The sequence below is a fragment of the Ovis aries genome, chromosome 1, assembly GCF_016772045.2.
Source record: "Ovis aries strain OAR_USU_Benz2616 breed Rambouillet chromosome 1, ARS-UI_Ramb_v3.0, whole genome shotgun sequence".
In the NCBI taxonomy this organism is placed as follows: domain Eukaryota; kingdom Metazoa; phylum Chordata; class Mammalia; order Artiodactyla; family Bovidae; genus Ovis; species Ovis aries.
In genome coordinates this window covers 228,283,754-228,305,608 of record NC_056054.1, presented here as the reverse complement: position 1 = coordinate 228,305,608, position 21,855 = coordinate 228,283,754, and the positions used below count along the sequence as shown (strand labels likewise).

The window sequence follows — 21,855 nt, the reverse complement described above, 5'->3', positions numbered from 1 at the left end:
CTTCTTCTTACCTTATCACCCCACCCCCTTCCTTCCTCTTGCCCTCTGAATACTGGCTTTCACCCTAGGGGACTGTGTTCATTGTCTATTGCTGCTGTGAAAGATCACCCCAAACTCAGTGACTTAAGTCAACATGTATTTGTTGTTGCTCAGTTGATAAGCTGTGTCTAACTCTTCTCTACCTCATGGACTGCAGCACGCCAGGCTTCCCTGTCCTTCACTATCTCCTGGAGTTGGCTCTAACTCATGCCAGTGTTCTTGCCTGGAGAATCCCAGGGACGGGGGAGCCTGGTGGGCTGCCATCTATGGGGTCACACAGAGTCGGACACGACTAAAGTAACTTAGCAGCAGCAGCAGCAGCATGTCAATCGAGTCGGTGATGCCACTCAACCATCTCATCCTCCATCGTCCCCTTCTCCTCCCATCCCACCTTCAGTCTTTCCCAGCATCAGGATCTTTGCCAATGAGTCAGTTCTTTGCATCAGGTAGCCAAAGTATTGGAGTTTCAGCTTCAGCTTCAGTCCTTCCAATGAATATTCAGGATTGATTTTCCTTTAGGATTGACTGGTTGGATCTCCTAAAGTAATTAACCTCCAATGAAAATAAATAAATTTATATATTTTTTTTAAAAAGAGTCTTCTCCAGCACCACAATTCAAAACCTTCATTTCTTCAGCACTCAGACTTCTTTATGGTCCAGCACTCACATCCATATATGACTACTGGAAAGACCATAGCTTTATCTATAGAGACCTTTGTTGGCAAAGTGATGTCTCTGATTTTTAATACTCTGTCTAGGTTTGTCATACATTAATTTATTGTAATAGATAAACATACATTTATGATCTTACAATTCTGGAGGTTGGAAGTCCCTACGAAATCTCACTGGTGTCAGCAGGTCTGTCACCTCCTGGAGGCTCTAGGGGGAAATCCACTTTCTTGCCTTTTCCATCTTCCAAATGACTCCAGCCTTCTTGGACTGGGATCCTTCCTCTGTCTTCACAGCCAACAGCATTGGGCAGAGTCTTCCTCATGCTGCCATCTCTCTGGTTCTTCCTCTGTTGCCCCCTCTTTTTGCCTTATAAGGACCCTCGTGATAGCACTTGGCCCTGGCTGACCCACAGTAATCTCCTTGTCTCAAGGTCAGCTGATTAACAAGTCTAATCCCCACCTCCCACCCCAGCTCTGTGGGGATTGATGTGCCCAACATAGCAGTGTCTCTGTTTCTTATTAGTCCTTTCTCTTCAATCTCTCCCTTCATCTAATCCATTTCTGCAACTACCCTATCCCTGCAGAAGACCCCCCACGTTCTGTTGGCCTGACTTCTCTTTTGAACCCCCATTACCTCCTGCACCTTCAACTCAAAACTTTATGGTGGAAAATAAAAGACCACTACTGCAACCCAATCCCTCAGAATCATTTCCTCCTCCTAACTTCTCTGTTTGGTTTCACAGAACCAAGTTTACTCCAGCAGTGGTCTCAGAACCTCAGAACTGTTCACTCTTCCAGGTTGGATCACTGGCTAGGTTCCGTCAATGTATTTTTCACAGTCTCATGAAATGCATCTCTGTCTTCAACTTTCCATTCCCACTATCACCTCCATCCTTCCAGCCTCTTTTTATTCCTTGGACTGTTGTTGTTGCTTTTAATTCAGACGGAGGCGGGGTGGGGTGGAAATCTTCCTTTCTAGGGCCCCTTAGAGCTGTTTTACATGTTATTCTAATTTTATCATGTCATCAACCCAATAAACCAGGAATTAACATCTTTGGTTTATAGATGAGGAAACTGAGGCTAAGAGCAATGAAGTAACTTTCTGAAAGTCAGAATCATTCATTTGTTCATTTGAAAATATTGAGAGCCTATTATAGGCCAAGTATTATTTCAAATGTTGGGGATAATAGTACTGAATTAACTAACCGTGATTAAGTTCTAAGGAAAGTTACATTAATCTAGGAATAGAAAAAATAGACTCAAGAAGTAGAAAACCAAATGAACAAGATTATTACAGTCTCCCAGCTAACCTAGCTAAGTGTTTTCTTGCTTTTCTGAATTCCTAGTGAGCAAACAACAAAATCTCCTTGGTAGCACTTTACTCATTCAACACTATATATAGTCATTTGTATACTGCCCTATTTCCCTCACCAAACTCCCTGGGGGCAGAAACACTGCCTCCCATGGCACATAACAGGATTTTGTTTCAGCTACAAGGTTGTAAGAGTCAAAGAAAATGTTCAGGAAAGTACTCTGTAAACTGTAAAGCCATTTTCTGAGGTTTATTGTCATTAGTGATGCTGGCTGTGATCTTCTTTGGGCAAGTCATCCAAGGACCCAATTTCCCTTGATGTGGACAGGGTCAATTTTCCTTACAATTCCTTTTCTTCCCTTACCTGGTGAAAAGGCACAACGTAACACTATATGCTGGGTTGGCCAAGAAGTTCATTCAGGTTTTCTGTGTCATCTTACGGAAAAACCTTAATAATTTTTTTGGGTGGGGGGAGCCAATCCAATACAATGTCTACCTGCTTTCTGCAAGTTCCTAAGGAAAAGCTTAAAAGTTATTGCTTAAAACAATGACTTTCTTGTTCATCTTCCCCATCCCCCCAATACCTTCCTTTTTTCCATAATATTTCATTACAAAGCTTTTCAAATTGAAAAGTTTTTTAGGTGACTATTCATTTATGCACCATCCAGATTCTACAATTACTGTTTTACTAAACTTGCTTTGTCACAGCTTTCCAGTTATCTTTCCATTCATTCATCTCATTTATTTGATGCATTTCAAAGGAAGGTATCACTAAACTGCCCCCGAAATACTTCAGCTGCATATCGTTAACCAGATCATTTTTATTCTTTTCAGGTACATTTGACATACAATGAAATGTACAAATCTTAAATGTTTTATTCAATGGGTTTTGACAACATATACTCCTCTGTAAGCCAAGCCCTTTCAAGTCATTCAGCTTGTGCCAGAAAGTTCTCTTATACCTTTCCCAAGTCAGTCCCTGACCCCAGTAGTTCACTCTTGAAACTGTATGCTCAGATGATGTGACTTTTTACCACTATATTTACTATCTGAAACACCCCGTCATTCTGTTCCCATTGCAAAAATTTATTTTAATCTTTTCTTCAGCTTTCTTGAGGTATAATTGACAAAATTTGTATATATTTAAGGTGTACAATGTGATGGTTTCCTATTAACATACATTGTGATGCGATCACCACAATGAAGCTAATTAGCATTCATTACTTCATATAGTTACCTTTTTTTTCTTTCAATCCCTACCCACTCTCCGTGGCAACCACCTGTTTACTCTCTGTAGCTATGAGTCTGTTTCTCTTTAGTTCTGTTTGTTCATTTGTTTTGTTTTTTAGATTCCACATATAAATAAAATCATACAGGATTTGCCTTTGTCTGACTTATTTCACTGAACATAATACCCTCTAGATCTATCCATGTTGTCACAAATGGCAAAACTGCCTTCTTTTTTATGGCTGAGTTTTATATATATACATATATATATGTGTATATATACACGCTGCAGCTTCTTTATCCATTCATCTGTCGATGGACACAAATCTTGGCTATTGTAAATAACACTACAGTGAACATAAGCGTGCATATGTCTTTTCGAATTAGTGTTTTTATTTTCTTGGGGAAAATACCCAGAGGTGGAATTGCTGGATCACATGGGCTTCCCAGGTGGCTCAGATATTAAAAAATCCACCTGCAATGCGGGAGACCTAGATTCGATCCCTGGGTTGGGAAGATCCCCTGGAGGAGGGCATGGCAACCCACTCCAGTACTCCTGCCTGGAGAATCCCCATGGACAGAGGAGCCTGGCAGGCTACAGTCCATGAGGTTGCAAAGAGTGGGACATGGCTGAGTGACTGAGCACAGCACAGCACATGGTAGTTCTATTTTTAATTTTTTTGAGAACTCCCCATACTCTTTTTCACACTGGCTGCTCCAGTTTACATTCCAGTAGTACACAAGGGTTCCCTTCTCCACATCCTCTCCAACACTTGTTATTTGTTGTCTTTTTGATGACAGCCATTCTGATGGATGTGAAGTGATATTTCATTATCATTTTGATTTGTATACCCCTGATGATTAGTGATGCTGACCATCTTTCCTGTGTCTGCTGGTCATCTTCATTCTGTTGCTATTAATTGCCACAAATGAAAAAGTACTTTTCAGGATTTAAAGACATAATAGTTTGCTTAGTGGAAGAAACAGGAAAAGTGGCTTAATGAGGCAATAGTCTAATTTTTCTTCTTTTAAAACATACCTTGAATTCAGTTTTAGGTCGAACCACCCTGCTGCCTCTCTCTTACCTTACCATAGATTTTGATTTCAAGGCCATTGACTGACATTAGTTCAGTCAAAAGGGGTTTATTTCTTCAAATCCTGTGGCCCTCATTTAGCATTTTTTACATGGACTCACTCACAAGAAAATCTGGAGGGTTTTTTTTCTTCTTACTGCCATTGCTGGAAGATTTATGTTCTTGAGCATGTCACCACTCTCTTAGGCCTGAGTGTCCATATCTGGGAAATAACAGTTTATCTCTGAAGTCCCCATCTAAATCTGAAACCCAATACTTTCTCTGGGAAGAAAAGTTGTGAAGACCTGAGAAGAAAACAAAAAGCATCTCTATGCTACATACAGAAGTATATTAAACAGTTCATCAATATTTTTTAGTCCAAAAATAATAAATGTTACTGTATCTTGGTAAGTTATTCTAGCTTATGTGTTCTTGGAATAGCTGATTTCTGTTTAGTTTTTTGTACTAGCAAATCATAATTTAAATTATAACACTAAGTCCTTTCCAATGAATGACTATAGAAGGAAGCTTGCTTGATATATTCCTTTTTTTTTAAAATCTTGTTTATACCTCTTGAGAGGGCTTTTTGACAGGATTTGGGAGACAATTGTCAGAAATCTGTTCTCCCCATAGCTTTCATAGTGACTCCTCTGAGTCACTTCCACTATTTATGGAACAGCAACTGTGAAGAGTGGGATCATGTTTAGGCTTTTTTTTTTTTTTTTTTAAACAACACATGATAAATGTCTTTAGAAGTTTATGTAATATATTCCAAAGCTTTCAGTTTTCAGAAGAGAACAGAGTCCAGAAAGCAACTTTTTAGGCCTTGTATAGCTTGAAAGCATGTTCCTGAGTCTTAGGGTCCTAGATTGTCAAAGTAGTAACCTGAGTAAAGTTTTAGCAGCCTTTGGAGTAAAGCTGTTCTGTCTTGGAAAGTTGCGACTGTGCCTTCTATATCAAGCATAAGATTTCCATTTCATCTTATTTGCTACCTTGCAAAGGAACTTTGGCTTACTTTTCCTTGCACATACTTCAGATTCCAGAGCCTTCATCTGCGCAGTTGTATAGCAAGGCACTCCACAAAGCAGCCTCTGTCTCTGTCCTATATGGATTGATTGCTCAAGAGGGAGGAATGAAATTTAGGATGGGGATATATTGCCTGTTGTTTGCTTTCGCTGAAGACTTTCTGTCCTCTTTTGTTTTTAAGAAGACTCACCATCTAGCTCAGCTGTCAGCTTCGTTCATCAAGCTCTCATTGGACCACCTGCCAACAGGCTAGCCTAAGAGGTCTTGTACATGTTAGTGGCCTAGCTATCTCCTAGATTCCAGGCCCTCGAGTTTGGCAGGGTGCGTGTCCAGAGTGCTTTTTCCTTGGAACCCAATGAGCCTATGCGGAAATGGCAGCCTGTGAGATCACCAGCTGGGTCTTTCCTGTCGCCTTTCCACTGTCTTAACCAGGAAGCTGAAGCCAGGCTTGTGAATGTGTCTCTGTAATTGAACTCAGCCAACTTCTCTCCTGTCAGAATCTCAAGTCATGAAAATTAAGAACATACAGAAAAATAGGTTTTTCTCTTTCCAAGCAACAGAAATGTTGTTAAGTTATAAAATTAAAAATATTTCGCCAAACATCCTTAACACAAACGCTCGGCACTCCCTAAGACTGAGTTTGATATGAAAACTTGTCAAATGTGTGGATCCCACTCATCAGGCAACAGCACTTGTTTTTCTTATTAATAGCATAATGAAGACTTTACAGTTATTAAAAAGAGTATTGAAGAAGATAGATATAGCAAAATAGCTTAAGAATGTTTTTAAACTTGGTTTAAATGCAGTCAAGATTTTACTGGGTTCCATTTGTTTGAGCATCATTTTGAGAACCATTTGTTTTTATTAAGAAACAACAAAACGAGTTGCCTATGGCAACTGAGAAATATAGACAGGGAAATTTCATTGTGTTTATTTTTTAAATTTTCTATCATTAAAGCTTTAAGAATTTATAGGCCTAGTTGTTCCTCCTTATAAACTAAAATCCTACAACGGCCCTGAAGAAGTCCAAAACTGGCTCCTCTTTTTACCAGAGATATGTATGGTCCAACTTGTGTGTCCTTTGATTACTATCTGGAAGTCCAGAATCCTTTCTATTATGGTCACTTACATGGAATGGTCTGTTTCTAGGATCATATTGCTGTATATATTGAGGGTGTCTATATATTCAAGTCATAGCACTGGGTTATATATATATATATATATATATATATATATATATATATATATATATGGCCTTAAAAAAACTTGCCCTTTAATTTCATTTTCATGAAATGAATTATACCGACTTTAATACTTTAATAAGCCCTCTCCCTAAAAAGTTATGGGAATAATTATTTCATCTTCCTCTGTTTGACTTAAAAAGCAGATAAGAACCAAAAATGGGCAGAATATCAAAAGAATTCCAAAATAATATTTTTAAAAAGAATGAAGGCCCTCATTTTAGCTATAAAGTTGACAAACACTCAACACAGAGAACACCTCTTCGGTGTCAAAATTCAGAATGGATTGTTTTCCCTTTCGCTTGTTCAAAGTTCTGAAATGATCCTTAAGGGCTCTCGTTTCATAAGCACCAGGCAAGCAACATCAGTGGGCAGGAAGGATGATGCCGGAGGTTAGAAATGTTCAACTGCAACATTGATTTGTGTCTGCCTCTCTCCCTCTCCCTCGCTGGCCTTTTTCCCTTTAATGAGGACTAGAATGTTTCCACATCAGTTAACTGCCTTCATAAAGCACCAGAAGGTCACACCAGCCCCAGACTGATCCTTTTCTTTGTGCCGATAATATAATTGGCTGATTGTGCCAGTGATGAGCGCGCCCCCTCCCCCAGCCCGGTCCTAGCTCCATGTTTGTAAGCCTTACTGCTGGTTTCCGAGGAGAGCAGCTCGGCTCGCTGCGCGCTTCCCAGCGCAGGCAGTGCCACTGCGCAGGTTGATCAGCGAAACAGCATCCATTTTAATCTGCGGGGAGCCCCTGCCTTCCCAGGGCGTTCTCTCAGCCAGTGGATGCTCCGCGCTTTCCCTCCGCAGCCTCGCTGAGCAGTCCTGCTTTGGGGTCTGCTCCCTAGGATGCACTGAGATGGTACATCAGGAGAACTGTTCGTATCAGGTAAGATTTAAAGCCTGATCGTGAGGCCGGCATCCTTTGGGAGAGGAGGCCTTCCTCGTCCAGAGCAGCAGGTTGCCTCTTTCCGGGTTTTCACGGGATTTTGCCATCCTACACTCCTGGCCTCCATCACATACAGTATCTGAATTGTAATTAGATTTTCTGGGGAGTAATGGGGCAGAAAACTCTGCTTCTTGGCCTTTAAAGCATATGTGAAATCCGCTGAGGTGATCTGTGTCTTGCACATTCTGTATGTCTCTGCAAAATAAGAGAAATCGCATTCAACTTTGAATTTAAGGGGCTTTGGAGAAGAAAAATCTGGGTGGAATTTCACATAGATAAAAGGGAAAAATATTTTTGCTCATTGCATAGGAGGCACAGTTTTTAGGATTATCTTGAAGGAAATTATGTAAATCGGAAGTAATAATTGATGATCTAAGAAATTTTCAAACACCAGCTGGTATGCACTTGACATTTAAAGTTGCACTTGTCTCTCCAAACTTATTTTTACTAGTATGTTGTTTTAAATGACTAGTAAATAAGAATTAAGGTACCAACATGCGTAAAAAAAACTCCAAATAGGAAATTTTTAGTAACATGTACTCATCTCTGTCCTTAATTTTCTGTCTGGAGTTTCGAAGTAAACACTTAGAGGATCTCAAAAGACCAGTTCTAGAGTGTGACTCGAACTGTGGAAGCAACACTGAAAATATCCTCCTTGTAAACAGACAACGAGAAGGTTCTCAGAGAAATTTCTCTGCAGCAGTAAGCACGGCTAGTCCAAGTCCTGAGTAGTCAATATCAGGTTATTACTCAACTGACCGAGTTTAGAAGCTCCAAGGGACCATTTCTCTAATTTAACAATGCCTCTTCCTTGTGTGAGGTAAGATACCTGAGACCAGCAGGTGTTTCTCAGAAGGTCGGATTTCACAGTAGTGAATGTATGCGGGCAGAATAGTACATCTCACAAGACTCACAGCAGTCGTTTCTCAGCTAAGTAATGTATGCCTAGAAAATATGTTTACCCACTTTTTTCTCTGGTTAATAATTGGAATTTTGTAATTGTGGGCTTGTCTTACAGTATTTTCATCTTATAGTCCATTTAGGTCCATAGATCCTAGATAACAAGATTTATGCTTCATAGGAGTTCTTACCACGCATGAGAAAAGGGTCATGATGCTGAGGAAACAGCAAAACTTACACAGAATACAGTGGGGGAGTGGAGAGTGTTGACTTTTATGGAGAGACTAACCCACCTATGGCGTGGCTCCAGGTGGTTAAATTACTATAATAATTAAAATCATGTTTCTGCTCGCTTTTTCGAGAAGCTATGTAATGTCATTTTTTTGAAGGCAAGATGCTACGAGATTATTCCCTATATCTTTTCATTTGGTTGAACATGGAGTCACTGGTTTTACAAGTCACAGATTGGTCAGATATCAGCAGTGCCATCAGGAGGGGAGGGGTATTTTAGCCTTCTGGAGGATTGATTTTCTTTTATATGAACTACAATATATAACACTGATTGTGTGTTCAATAGTTTTTGAAGTATTTATTGCTTATTTTTAGAATAAAATTATGTCCATTAGGCTGGTGGTCATAGGCAATAGATTCTACATCTCCATGGGGTTTTATAGAACTTTATGTGTCTGTCTCCCTCTGTTCATAACTCAGCAAATAAAGAAACACTAGCCTTGAAGCCATGTCTCACTCCTACTTGGAAACCTTAGTTTCAGAACCCACCTGACACCACAGATTCTGAAAGTGCAGTTCCTCTAAGTTCTGGTAATAACAACAATGATGGTTTTTAGAAATGTCCCCTTTTCTGATGAAGGCTTGCTTATTTATTTATCTGTTCTTAAGGATGATAGTAGAGCGGTTAAAACAAAAGTCCCTAGATTAGCATCTTAGTGAGTAGAAGGAATTTATTTGTAGGACTGATTCCTTTCATCCATAATGTACACCACAGTGTCTTTTTTTTAAATCTGATTTTATTTGTTTTTTTAAATTGAAGGATAATTGCTTTACAGAATTTTGTTGTTTTCTGCCAAGTATCAACATGAATTAGCCATAGGTATCATATGTCCCCTCCCTTTTCTTTTTTTTGGCATATGGTCATTTCCTGACCAGGGATGGAACCCACACCCTCTTCAGTGGAAGCACAGAGGCGGGGCTTCGGAGGCCATTCCCCTCAGACTTAGTTGGATAATTTGGTGCGCATGTCTGGGTGTGTGTTGCTGTTAGCTTTGTCGTCACCATCATCATCTTCTGAGCAATAGCAGTCTCGAGACTACTGCCCTTGCCCCTGCTCTGTGGTCTGTGTTCAACGCAGAATCCAAATGCTCTCTCAAGACCGAAATCAGAGCCTGCAACCATGTCATAATTCTCCTCCTCGGCGTAAAAGCCCACATCCCACCAGGGGCCCCAGGGGTCTTACATCACCTCACCCCTGATTCCTCTCCCCTCCCACCCCCTCCGCCCCTTCACCCCCTCTTCTCATGCTTCCTGGATCTGCTGTCCCTCCTGCCTGGTATGTGCTCCTCCCCAGGGAGCCCAGGTGGTTGCAGGTTTAGCAAGCAATCTGCCCTGTTTGGGGCATGTTTATACTAAAAAATTGTTCACTTCTACCTGAAATTCAGATTCACCCAGGCATCAGGTATTGGTCCTGCTGGCCACCCCCACCGCTTACTCTCGCTTGTCACCTTCTTGTGAAGGCCTCCTCTGGACTTTCTGTGTCAACTTCCAATTCCCCAACTCTATCCCAGTCTTTCTAGTACACTTTATTTTATATTTGGCATTCATCACCATCCATCAGACTACATGGGCTGGGCTGTGTTCAGTCGCTCAGTCACGTCTGACTCTTTGCGATCCTATGGACTATAACCCGCCAGGCTCCTCTGTCCATGAGATTCTCCAAGTGAGAATACAGGAATGGGTTCCCATTTCCTCCTCCAGGGGATTTTTCTGACCCAGGGATTGAACCCACATCTCCTACATTGGCAGATGGATTCTTTACCACTGTGCCACCTGGGAAGCCTATCAGACTACATTTTTGTCTATTTTCTGTCTTCCTTACTCCACAGAAGCTCCGCGAGGACAAGGATTTTTAGGTTTGTGTCCATCTGCTCTCTCAGTGCTAAGAACAAGCTCTCAAATAATACGGACAGATGTGACTTATATGTAAAATTGAGTAAGAAAAAAGGCACTGTAAACACTCTATAGCATTGTGGTTTCTTACACTTTGATGGCCACTGGGATGATTTTCAATCCTATTCCTATTCCAACTCCCTGCCATCAACATGCCCTGATTTCAGTGTCTTAGAATCAGATTATCCCTTTATTTTTTGTTACTTTTCTCATCTGTGAAATGGTATTTTTTCTTGTTAACATCCTGGCATGAGAGTTGGCAGGTCCCTGCCAGAGGCCACCTTTCTGCATCAACAAGTCAGTTACCGTGAATCAAGAGCCACTTTCTCCCAATGTTTACATAAAGGGCTCAGTGAAGATTATAAAGCAGCCCCAGGAAACCATGCATTGCTTCACTTCCCAGTTATTTATTGCTGATATAGAGAGTATAACTGATCCTCAGGTATAACTTTTCCAAAGAGATGATTGTTTTGAAAAAGAGTTTCACTGCTTCCTAGAGCTTGAACCCCCTGTTGGAGGTGGATGGATGTGCCATGCTATGAACAACTTCATCTGGGAACGGGCCAGGGCGGGGGGGGATGTTCAGAGAGAAATTCTCCGGCAGAATTTTTCATGGTTGTTTTATTTTTAAAGTTTCTCAGGTTGTCGTCATCTTTGTGTACTTTTCTCCCTCGCAGGATTTACATTAGCACAGAGGTTACTGAGGCACGTCTTGTCATTTTCAGTTGTAGCCGTGTTAAAAGACAGAGCTATCGACCTCCATTTTCCAGTCTTGGGAAAAAGCCAGTCTCTTCAGGAAAGAGCCTTGCCCACAGCTTCGGGCCTGGCAGCCTTTAGGAGACCAGATTCCTCTATACGATCTCTGATAGAAAGTGTCAAAATACTGTTAACTTGAAAGCACAAGCTTAGGTCAAAGGGTCCATTTTGCTTAAAAACTCCCAAAGATTTTCTGCTCTTTTCCTGCAGTCAGTTTTGGGGATTAATCTGTATATAAAACCAGTGACACACTTTTATCCCTTTCTTTCCGTTGCTTAAATTCCTTTATGACCACTACAGATATAAACCATACCCTCATGTTCTCAGCTCCAGTAGAAATGAAAGAGAAAAAATGTAAAATGGTATGTGAATGACTCTCATCTTTTTCTTCCCTTGGGAGCATAAAGAGACTTTTCTTCACATGCACACCTGATCTTGAAGAAGCAGAGTGGAAATTTTCATACTTCCCCATTTTCTTTAGGATAAACTTTTGCATGGCATTTAAGGCCTAATCATGGGGACTTCCCTGGTGGTCCAGTGGCTAAGACTCCATGTTCTCAATGCAGGGGGCCTGGGTTTGATCCCTGGGGACTAGATCCCATATGCCAAAACTAAGAATTCACATGCTGAAAACTAAAGATCTTACATGCTACATTGAAAATTGAAGATCCATTGTGTCATAACTAAGACCCAGCACAGCAAAATAAATAAATAAATACTAAAAATGTATTAATTATTTATTTTTTTAAAAAAAAGGCCATGATCTGAACCCTGGACAGAAACACTCCTCCCTCCCCACCTTGTCCTCCTGCCCCAACACAGCCGTCAGTCCTTTTTCTTTGCTGTGCTGCCTCAGCCTGGAATCCCTGCCACCCGTGTCCCTGCTTCTGCCTGTTGCAAGCTGATGCACTCTGAGGCTCATGTCACTTCCATCAGGAAACTTTCTCCTTCTCAGTGCATTTTGTTTTTACCTCTATAAGAACCCATTTACAGCTAGTGACATATAAGTCTGCCTCCCCGGTTAGAAAACGGGCTCCTTGAGGACAAACGCCTGATTTTCATTTCCTGCCCTATACACAGATTGTGTATTCCATAAGAAAGGTGTGTGTTCCGTAAATGTGTGTTGGACTGATTGGATTTTCTGCAGTTGGTCCTGTTCTGAGTCCCCAGGATGAGGAGTTTGCTTCATAATACCAGAGAGGAGCTCAGATCTGTGCATTGCAACTGGGAGTGGGTGATGGTGATCCCCCTGCATTGGGAGATCAGAGTCTTAGCCACTGGACCACCAGGGAAGTTCTCATAGTTAGGCCTTGAATGCCAGGCAAAGGAGTTGGAAATTTATCCTAAAGAAAATACGGGAAGTATGAAAATTTCTACTCCTCGTATGTGGCTTATGAGCCTCTTGCCCAGTTGCCATCCCATGTGCTGAGATGAGGGACATTGTGCAAGGAACAAAATGAAAGAGACACACACCCCACCCTTCCCAGAGACAATTGTTAAGAATATACCGCCACACCTACTTCTCCTTCACCAAGAGAGGTTCCCCAAGGTGAACCTCGTGGTCTGTCCCAAGCACTTCTTCAAAACACTAGTGGTCAGTGGAAGCTAGTAGTCATCCTCAAGACACCTTTCTTAATATACTGAATTTTGCAAAGTTTTCATAAATCTTCTTACCATATAGAGGGATCATTTTACTGCCTCCTGAAACACCAAATATTCCTTGGGCAAGATGTTTCCGCCCAATTGAAGTATTGTACCCATCACCTAGAATGAAAGGTGTCCTATATTGGTCTCAAATGATAAAACTAGGGAGTGTATCAATTTAAGTAGTACATCAAGATATCTTAAGAAGCTCTTGCTGGGAGAAAGTAGTAAACAGACCTCCATGCCGATTCTAGTGGGTTTTTTTTTTTTTTTTTTGGCCTCTGTGAATGGCATGTGGGATCTTAGTTACTTGACCAAGGATGGAAACCTCGGCCCCTGCATTGGAAACGTAGAGTCTTTACCACGGGACTGCCAAGGAAGTCTCTCTAGTGGGTTATTTACTGGTTAACAAAAGAAAGGAAATATAGTCTGTCCCCGTTGGCGCCAGGCCAAGAGAGGGCTCATTTTCCAGTCCCCTCTTCCTGTGAATGAGAAAACAAGGTATCAAATTTGACTTTATTTAAGATTCCACTCAATTTAAGCCTAGTTTCATCCACAGCAGGGAAAAAAAAATATACTGTCCTAGTAGAAAGGGGAATTTCAAAGCATTTAGTGTACTGTTTGATACAGGCTTTTAAAATATAAGTTCAATGAAAAATAAATGAGTAAAATAAAAGTTCAATAAAGTTATTTTTATGTCTTGTTGTATAGGTTTTTATTTGATTGGAGAATTTTTTTCCCTGGAGTGTTGAGGAATACTTTGTCTTCATTGTTTTGCCTGGCTGGGGGTACAGTTGTATTTTGCCTTGTTGAGATACAGTGTGTTTGTCTGAGGAGGGAATAACATGTTTATCACCTTAAAAATTAAGAAAATAGTTCTGGATATAAATTCATCTGTACTTGTTTTTAGGCCGTATATCTGAAAATATAATGTATATGTTTTACCACAAAAGGAGCACAGTGATAAGTACGCAGATGGGAGGGGAAAAAATCATTTTAACAGGGTTTCAGTATGGGCCTGATCTGAAACAGAAATTTAGTACAAGCACATCATTCCTATTTAAAGTAGCACTGGGAGCCTCAAACATCATGATTTAGACATCAAATGATTTTAAGAAATAAATGTGCAATGCATATTTTAAGCCAAAAGTCTAGTATTTTCTCTTGGAAAGAGAGTGGTGGTGGGGGATTGGAAGGAAATGGGCACATTGCTATGATACATGTCAGTGCTTGCATGGAGAGCAGAGACCTCACCTTCACACACACACACACAAACACACGTGCATATACGCACACGCACACACACACAGTCTTGGGTAACTAAGACTTCACATGCAGAAGCTCAGGATTAATAGCATCGTATTCCATTATTTATTTATATTCTCTGTACCAAGGGAAAATGTGAAATCTTGATGTACTTAGTATTCCCCTGAGCACTGTGTGGAAGCATCAGAAATTACCAAGCTTCCTGAAATAGAAAGGACTTTGACAAAATTGCTCGAATTCAGAAGAAAACAGTCATCCAAAGGCCTAGTGACAATCAGCGTAGGAGAGCCATTAAGGGGGAAAGAATGCTAAGAGCACAGAAAAACATAATGAGGGCATTAACTACGGTCCCCCTCTGAAGCTGTGCCATTGCCAGCCAAGTGACCATAGTTGGTGTTTCTCATACTCAGGTCTTCAGATAGGTGGAAAGCTTGATGCCTGTTGTCCTCCCTTTTTCTGATATGGATAAATGATTGACACTCTGTCCCTTCCAACGTTTTAACCTCCTCCTCTGCACACTCCCAATGCCATTAGTTTAACATTTTAAATCTACAATGAAAAGTCCTCTGCAAAACAAAATGCAGATTTTCATGGTTTATCTAGCTATCAGAATACCTTAATTGAAAAGCAAAGCAAATTTAGATAAATACTGCACAGAAGAAAAAAATAATTTTAATAAAGATTATAAATCAGTGTCAGTTTGTGTAGCACATGGAATTTGGAGGCTAAGGCTGGAGGAGAGGCGGTGGAAAGCTAAAGGGTTAATCAGGATGAAATAAGAGTTTCCATTAATAAGAATAGGAAGATCTTTTGACAGGGCATAAGTGATTTCCCAGTAATGCGGTCTGTGTTCTCAGAGTCAATAATTTCCACCAGTGGCCGATAATGATCATTTAAAAGCATTAGCTCACGTGACCAATGCGCCTCACAGTTCAAATTATGGCTTGACAGGAAACTGAAGCTCTCCATTCTGGTCCTTGAATTTCATGGCAGGGGGGGTAAGCAGAGGCCCTTTCAACCTCAGGGATTGTAAGTGGCTCTGTGTACCTTTTCTAAGAGGAAGCATTAGTATCTGGCCCCATGTTTTGCAGGCAGAGTTCATTTTTGAGAGGGCAGCAGTAGAGGAAATGAAAGATTCAGTCATTCAGTCATGTCCAGGCTCCACTATACATGGGATTCACCAGGCAAGAACACTGGAGTGGGTAGTCATTCCCTTCTCCAGGATAACTTCCTGACCCAGGGATCGAACCCAGGTCTCCTGCATGGCAGGCAGATTCTTCACTGTCTGAGCCACCAGGGAAGCCTGGTAAAGAAGAAACCAGGAGAAATTCTCTGTAAGGTCATGACTGACTGTTCTCTTGTTTGTGCATGGCTGCTACAAAACCACCAAACATTAAGTTCAGCTCAAGTGTTCTAAGGTGATGTTTTGTTTTTTCATTTCCTGTATTCATTTGAACCAGTTGGAAGTGAAATCAATTACAATGTTGATCCCAAGCATGTAAAGTCTGTGTCTTACCACCAAGCCTAGAAATATGATCGAAAATAAGATAATGGCTTATACTGAATTTTTTCAAGGTCTCGAGCTATGCTTCTGAAATGTAAAGTACCCTCAAAAATCTTAGAGCTCTTGTAAGACTGCAGGTTTTGATTCAATAGGTCAGGGGTGGGAACTCCTGTCTGCTCCCAGGTGATGTGGATGCTGTGGCTAGAGGACACAGAGCAAAGCTCTAGAAAGCACCAAAGATCAGTCCATGTGACATGAAGATAGGATATATTTTAAGCTGGCACAAGCCATCCAGATAGTAATGACACAGCTCCTTCTGGAATGGATCTAGGCTACGAGCCTGTGTCCTGAGCACTCACTTAGGGAGGGCGCAAAATACATTCATCACCACTGGAGACCAGCTTTTAAAAGAAGGTGTTTTATCACTTGTCTCTATATAGTACTTAGTAGAGGATCACTTTTGCCAAGAAAAGATATAGGGGGTAGAGGAGGAGAATGGTTTTTATTACTTTCTTGGGACTAACCCTTGTTCCTGTTGTATAGCTGGGAAATTTTCATCTTGGATTTTGAGATGCCCTTCTCCAAAGGTAATTGATTATAAATGTGCTGCTAAGTTGCTTCAGTCGTGTCCGACTCTGTGTGACCCCATAGACGGCAGCCCAACAGGCTCCCCTGTCCCTGGGATTCTCCAGGCAAGAACACTGGAGTGGGTTGCCATTTCCTTTTCCAATGCATGAAAGTGAAAAGTGAAAATGAAGTCGCTCAGTCGTGTCCGACTCCCAGCGACCCCATGGACTGCAGCCCACCAGGCTCCTCCGTCCATGGGATTTTCCAGGCAAGAGTACTGGAGTGGGGTGCCATTGGCTTCTCCGATAAATGTATATGCATATATATATATATACACACATATATGTATGTGGTCAATATATTATTGGTGCATATAAATTAATTTGAATATATTTATACATATACATAGTTAATATTGAGAGTTCAGTCCTTTTAACTGTATATTTAAGGCCACCTTGTTAAAACCTGAAGAAGGGCATGGCAACCCACTCCAGTATTCTTGCCTGGAGAATCCTATGAAGAGAGGAGCCTAGCCAGCTATAGTCTATGGGGTCATAGAGTCGAACATGACTGAAACAACTTAGCATGTGTGCGTGCATGTTAAAATTAAAGTCAAAAGATAATAATTAGATGTATAGTTTTATGTACTTTACTAAGTCTTGTAATATCTAAATTTTTATTGGGAATTCCCTGGTGGTCCCATGGTTAGGACTCAGAACTTTCACTGCCATGGCCTGGGTTCAATCCCTGGTCAGGGAACTAAGATCCCACAAGTTGCGTGGCACAGCCAAATAAATAAATAAATTTTTATGATCACATGCATGTTAGCTCTTGATTATGGATAGCTAAATGGGCTAGATGCTAACCTAGGTAAGAGGCTGAAATCACTGAAATTCATGGTAGGCCCCCTCCTTCAACCTGAGCAGGCCCATGTTTACTTCCCTCTTACATGTATGTGGTTTCCAAAAAAGATTTCAGTTGAAAAGCACTCATATAAACTATTAATATTTCCTCCATGGACAGCATTCCAAGGAATCATTGTAAGCAGCCCAAACCTTTCTCCTCTGTGCATGCATCTATTCAACAGCTATTCATCGTCCACTTAACATGTGGGAGGTGGTGTCTAGATGCTGTGGGAAAAACAAGATGAATAACACAAAGTTCTGCCCTCTTAGAGAAAGGCTTGAAACTGTAACGGTGTTAGAGAAAAGCCATGATCAGTCTAAAAGCAGTAGGGTAAACCTGAAAGGAAAGTTCCCTGTACAGTGTGTGAAGTCACAACTATTGATGAAGGAGTTTTTATTTCATTCCTTCAGGTCTGATCATCAGGAGATAGCTGTGACACATGCTGAATGTTACAGATATGTGATTTAGAAAATAGTGTCAGCATGTGATATCATTTTTAAAAGCTACGTTTGATTATTGTTGGGTACCGTTGTTTCTTAGAGGGGCAGCCATTAGGAGGCAGTCTCCACACCCATTTAAAATATGGGCCACAGAAGCAAATTCTGTGTTTCAAATTCTGGCCTGACCGTGAGCAAGCTGCCACGCTGGGGCAATTCTCTGCTGCTGCTGCTGCTGCTGCTGCTGCTGCTAAGTCATGTCAGTCGCGTCCGACTCTGTGCGACCCCATAGACGGCAGCCCACCAGGCTCCGCCGTCCCTGGGATTCCCCAGGCAAGAACGCTGGAGTGGGTTGCCGTTTCCTTCTCCAATGCATGAAAATGAAAAGTGAAAGTGAAGTCACTAGCCTCACTGGTTTCTCACTCCACTGTGAAATGCAGTTTGATAATAATATCTACATCAGAGGGTTCCTGCGAGGACTGAAGACAAATGTAAGAGGCACCTGTAAAGTACCTAGCCTGTAGCAACCCCCAATAAAGGGTATGCCATGTGTGCTAAGTTGCTTCAGTCATGTCTGACTCTATGACTCCCTGGACTGTAGCCCACCAGGCTCCTCTGTCCATGGGATTCTCCAGGCAAGAATACTAGAGTGGGTAGCCATTCCCTTCTCTGGGGATCTTCCCAACCCAGGTATTGAACCCACATCCCTTATGTCTCCTGTATTGGCAAGCGGGTTCTTTAGCACTAGTGCCGTCTGGGAAGCATGTTAATATATATCATGTAATAAGATGCGTGCTTCTTTCATTTTAACTAGCCTCCTTTGGCAGAGATTAGTATGCAGAGGGTCCTTCAAAGTCAAGCATCTGTTATTTTAACCCCAAAGCTGTACCTCTGGAAAATTCTTTGGCTTTGGGAACACCCACCATATGGCAGCACTCAGTGACCAGCATGACCTCTCAGGCCTGGAGGGTGTACTGGGACCCCTGTCCAGAGCAAGGGTCCTGGGGTCTGGAGGAGAGTTAAAACAGGGGAGGTCTCTGCTAGGGAGAAGGCCTGCCCAAAGACAAGCGTGGCTTGGGAGACACAACTCCATCAGACTGTCTGACAAAGGCGCAAGACAGTCTCAGGACCTGGGGTGGGGGATGAGGGTAGAGTTAAGCAGGGGTTTGGATTTGAGTTAGGGGCTGTAGAGGAAAGTATTTGCTTTATGGAAATAGTGCTACAGAAAACCACATTAAGACAACTTTATCCTACAAGTCTTCCACAAATTAATTTTAGTTTTTTAATTTGTGGAGAGAAAATACTAAAGTGATGTGAGCATGTCAGCAGAGGTACAGATGCCAAAAGCTATCTTGAGCAGCATTTTGCCCTAGAACTCTGTTCTTAACAGCGTTGAAGCTGGTCAAGAATTCACGTTAGAAAACCTATTGACTGGTACAATTACTGCTTCCTGTCTAAGCCTGTCAGACTGTAAGATTATGCTGCTAAATGGAGCCTTGGCCCTTGAATTCTTCTTTGACCTGTTTCTCCTGCACACAGTAACTTTCAAAACAATACTGCGTGTATATTTTAGTTTATGGCCGTAGTAACTTGATAACAAGGCTCGTGTGTTTGTGTGTGCACTTGTTTGCCTGCTTCTTGCATCAAAACATCCTGCAGCTGTGGGCCTTTTCCTTCTCTGTACGTAAAGCCAGTAAACAAAGCCAAAAGCCATGGGAAAAGGGTAGAAAGAGCAGCAGCAAGGAACGTCCTCTTTTGTGAAAGCCCGCCACCGGCTCTTAGAGAAAAGTTGATGGATCTTTTTCTCCTGCCTATATTACTAGAACAAAGCAATGATTCCATGGGCAGAGGGGTCCCTGTCTATGTTGGAGAAGAATTTCATTCTTGTGCTGTGGTTTCTCCCTGAAGATGAGACTTTCACATTTGATTTGAAGAAATGATTGGTTATAGGAAAAAGGCAAGGGGGGAAAGGCAAACATCTGTCTTACAGGTTAACTTTTAAATTATACTGTTTGGTTTTGTCATGCAATACCCAGCTTTTAACTCGCCAGTGAAGTCTGCGAGGCAGGGCTTTGCATCTATTTTTATCCCGTACACTCTATCCCTAGTTCAGAATAAGATTGCTGGCTTCCTCCAGAACTCTTATCCACACTCAGCCCTGAAGCGGGAAGTTCAGGGGTTAAATTGGCTTTTCCTGGATTGAGGGTAGAGAAGGTGCTGGGGAGAGCCATCCAGGCAGGATCGCTCAGGGGAAGAAGGTGACAGCAGATGTGGAAAGGCTGAACTCTTAACCAGCCAAGTGTCAGGGCAGAGTAAGCCTTAGAGAACAGCAGCTGCCCCTGTGCCGGAGCGCGGAACAGACCAGGGAGGCCGGCTGGGGCGGTGTCTTTGGGACAGAAGGGGGCAAGGTCACACACAGCCGGACACAGACTCTTAGCTGGCTCTCCATGTCAGCATGAGCGGGAACCAGGGTCCTGGGCAACGGCACATCAGCCTGTCAGGATTCATGGGATCTTACTTCTCAATTGTAAAGAGTTAAAAGGATGAATTTGGACAGTGATGGAATGGATGACATCATCAGTCAAGAATCCCCATTGGATATGGAGGGGAATTATAAAAAGGTAAGCAGGGAGAGCTCTTTTGTTTGTAAACAATCAGACCATTTTTCTAACTGGGAGAATGATAACCCTTGAGGAGTGGCCTGATTCCACACTTGGTGGCCATTGCCATAATATATTCAAGAAAGCTCAATGCACAGAATCGAACGCATTAAGTTGGGAGAGTCCTTCTTTCTGCTTTTTTCAGCTTGTATTCATTAATATATTATAGCAGTAGCTAGAATACACATGTTGTTCTCCTGAAGTTGAAGAAAACTTCTTATGCTTTTAGTTTCTAGTTAGGCTTTTTATGAAAGGAATAAATTTTTAAATTATTGACATGTTGACAGTTCACCTGCAAGAAATAAGTACTAGCATGTTTAATCCATCTTTCTAAGTTTGACCTTTTTTTTCAGATTGATCTTTTTAAACAATGAAAACTATGAAGTTTTACTAAGAGAAGTGTGGGGTTTAAAAAAAAAACTGGTACAGTATCTGCTAATTCTTTGCTTGCATTTTCTTTTGCAAGTCAATAAATATATTTTTGGTATGTTTTATATGGTAATAGTTTCATAATAATAGCCCCAAGTAAAAATAGCTTTAGTTATATGGGTGAGGTCATGAAATTAAACTACCAGTATATACTTGTCTGTCCACAGAAGGCTAAACACTATGTCCTTCCCCCTTATTATTTCCTGTAAGTCAAGTGTAGGTCACGACACAGCACAGTATGAAAAATCAGGGCCTAGAAAGAAAGACCTCTTTCCCTCAGAAGCAGATGACCTGAAACAGTAGAATTTGCTCCTAAATTTTTAATTTGATCAAATATGTCACTCTTTTTCCCCTAGATTGAGATAGAAGATCTATCTGTCTTAATAGATCTTTATATATAATAATGTAAAATATGGCAGTTTAGATCTTATATACATAATTGTGTGTGAGTATGGGGCCTGTTTAAGTATATCCTTTATTTCTTAGGGCAGTTCAGATAGTTTCTTTTCTTTCTCAGAAAGTGAAACTTAAAGTTGTAAAAGAGGTTTAAATGACCTACAGGGTTGCTCTGTGTGGGTTTTGTCCTTTGTGATCCCCAAAAGGAAATGAGGGCCCGAGAGGATAAATGCTCAGAGTCCTGAAACCCTGACACTTCTCTGATGTCCCCTCCTGCCGGAAGTGGGTGTGCAAAAGATACTTGGGATGCTCAGAAGTCAGAGTCACTTTCCCAGCCCAGTAGAACAAGTACACAGGTCTCATGTTGCCTCTGCATTCAGTGCCAAAGGACTGGTCACATTTTCTTTGTCACAGCGTTTCTCAAAAAGGAAAGTGTGGGTCGGTTTTCACCTAGGAGAAATGAAAGACCTACCATTTGCTACTGCAGTAACAGTAAAGTAATGACCACTGTAGTTTTATCTGCTTAGAAACAGAGAGAGCCCAGATGCCAGGAATGACTAAACCATGATCTGCGGGCTCCGTGATAACAATACTGACTGAAGTGTCAAACATGAGATGCTCAAGTAGCTTTAACACCTCTGCAACAACAAAAGAGAGTTGCATTGTATCAC

The 21,855-nt window shown here is 41.4% G+C and overlaps 1 protein-coding gene across 11 annotated transcripts in view; it reads left to right on the top strand.

Moving 5' to 3' along the window:
• The window catches only part of SCHIP1 (schwannomin interacting protein 1), a 186,604-nt gene that overhangs the window by 113,364 nt on the left and 51,385 nt on the right, over window positions 1-21,855 (top strand). For 4 of the 11 annotated variants that reach the window (XM_004003210.6, XM_060405350.1, XM_042235044.2 and 1 more), the window contains exon 1: window positions 7,234-20,320. The exons of 5 other annotated variants lie outside the window; for them this stretch is intronic. In XM_004003210.6, the coding sequence (XP_004003259.1) occupies window positions 20,243-20,320 (78 nt within the window). In that variant the 5' untranslated portion in view covers window positions 7,234-20,242. Of the gene's footprint in view, window positions 1-7,233; window positions 20,321-21,855 lie in introns of those variants that run through there. 2 more of the 11 variants (XM_027958926.2, XM_060405360.1) reach the window with 1 other exon arrangement.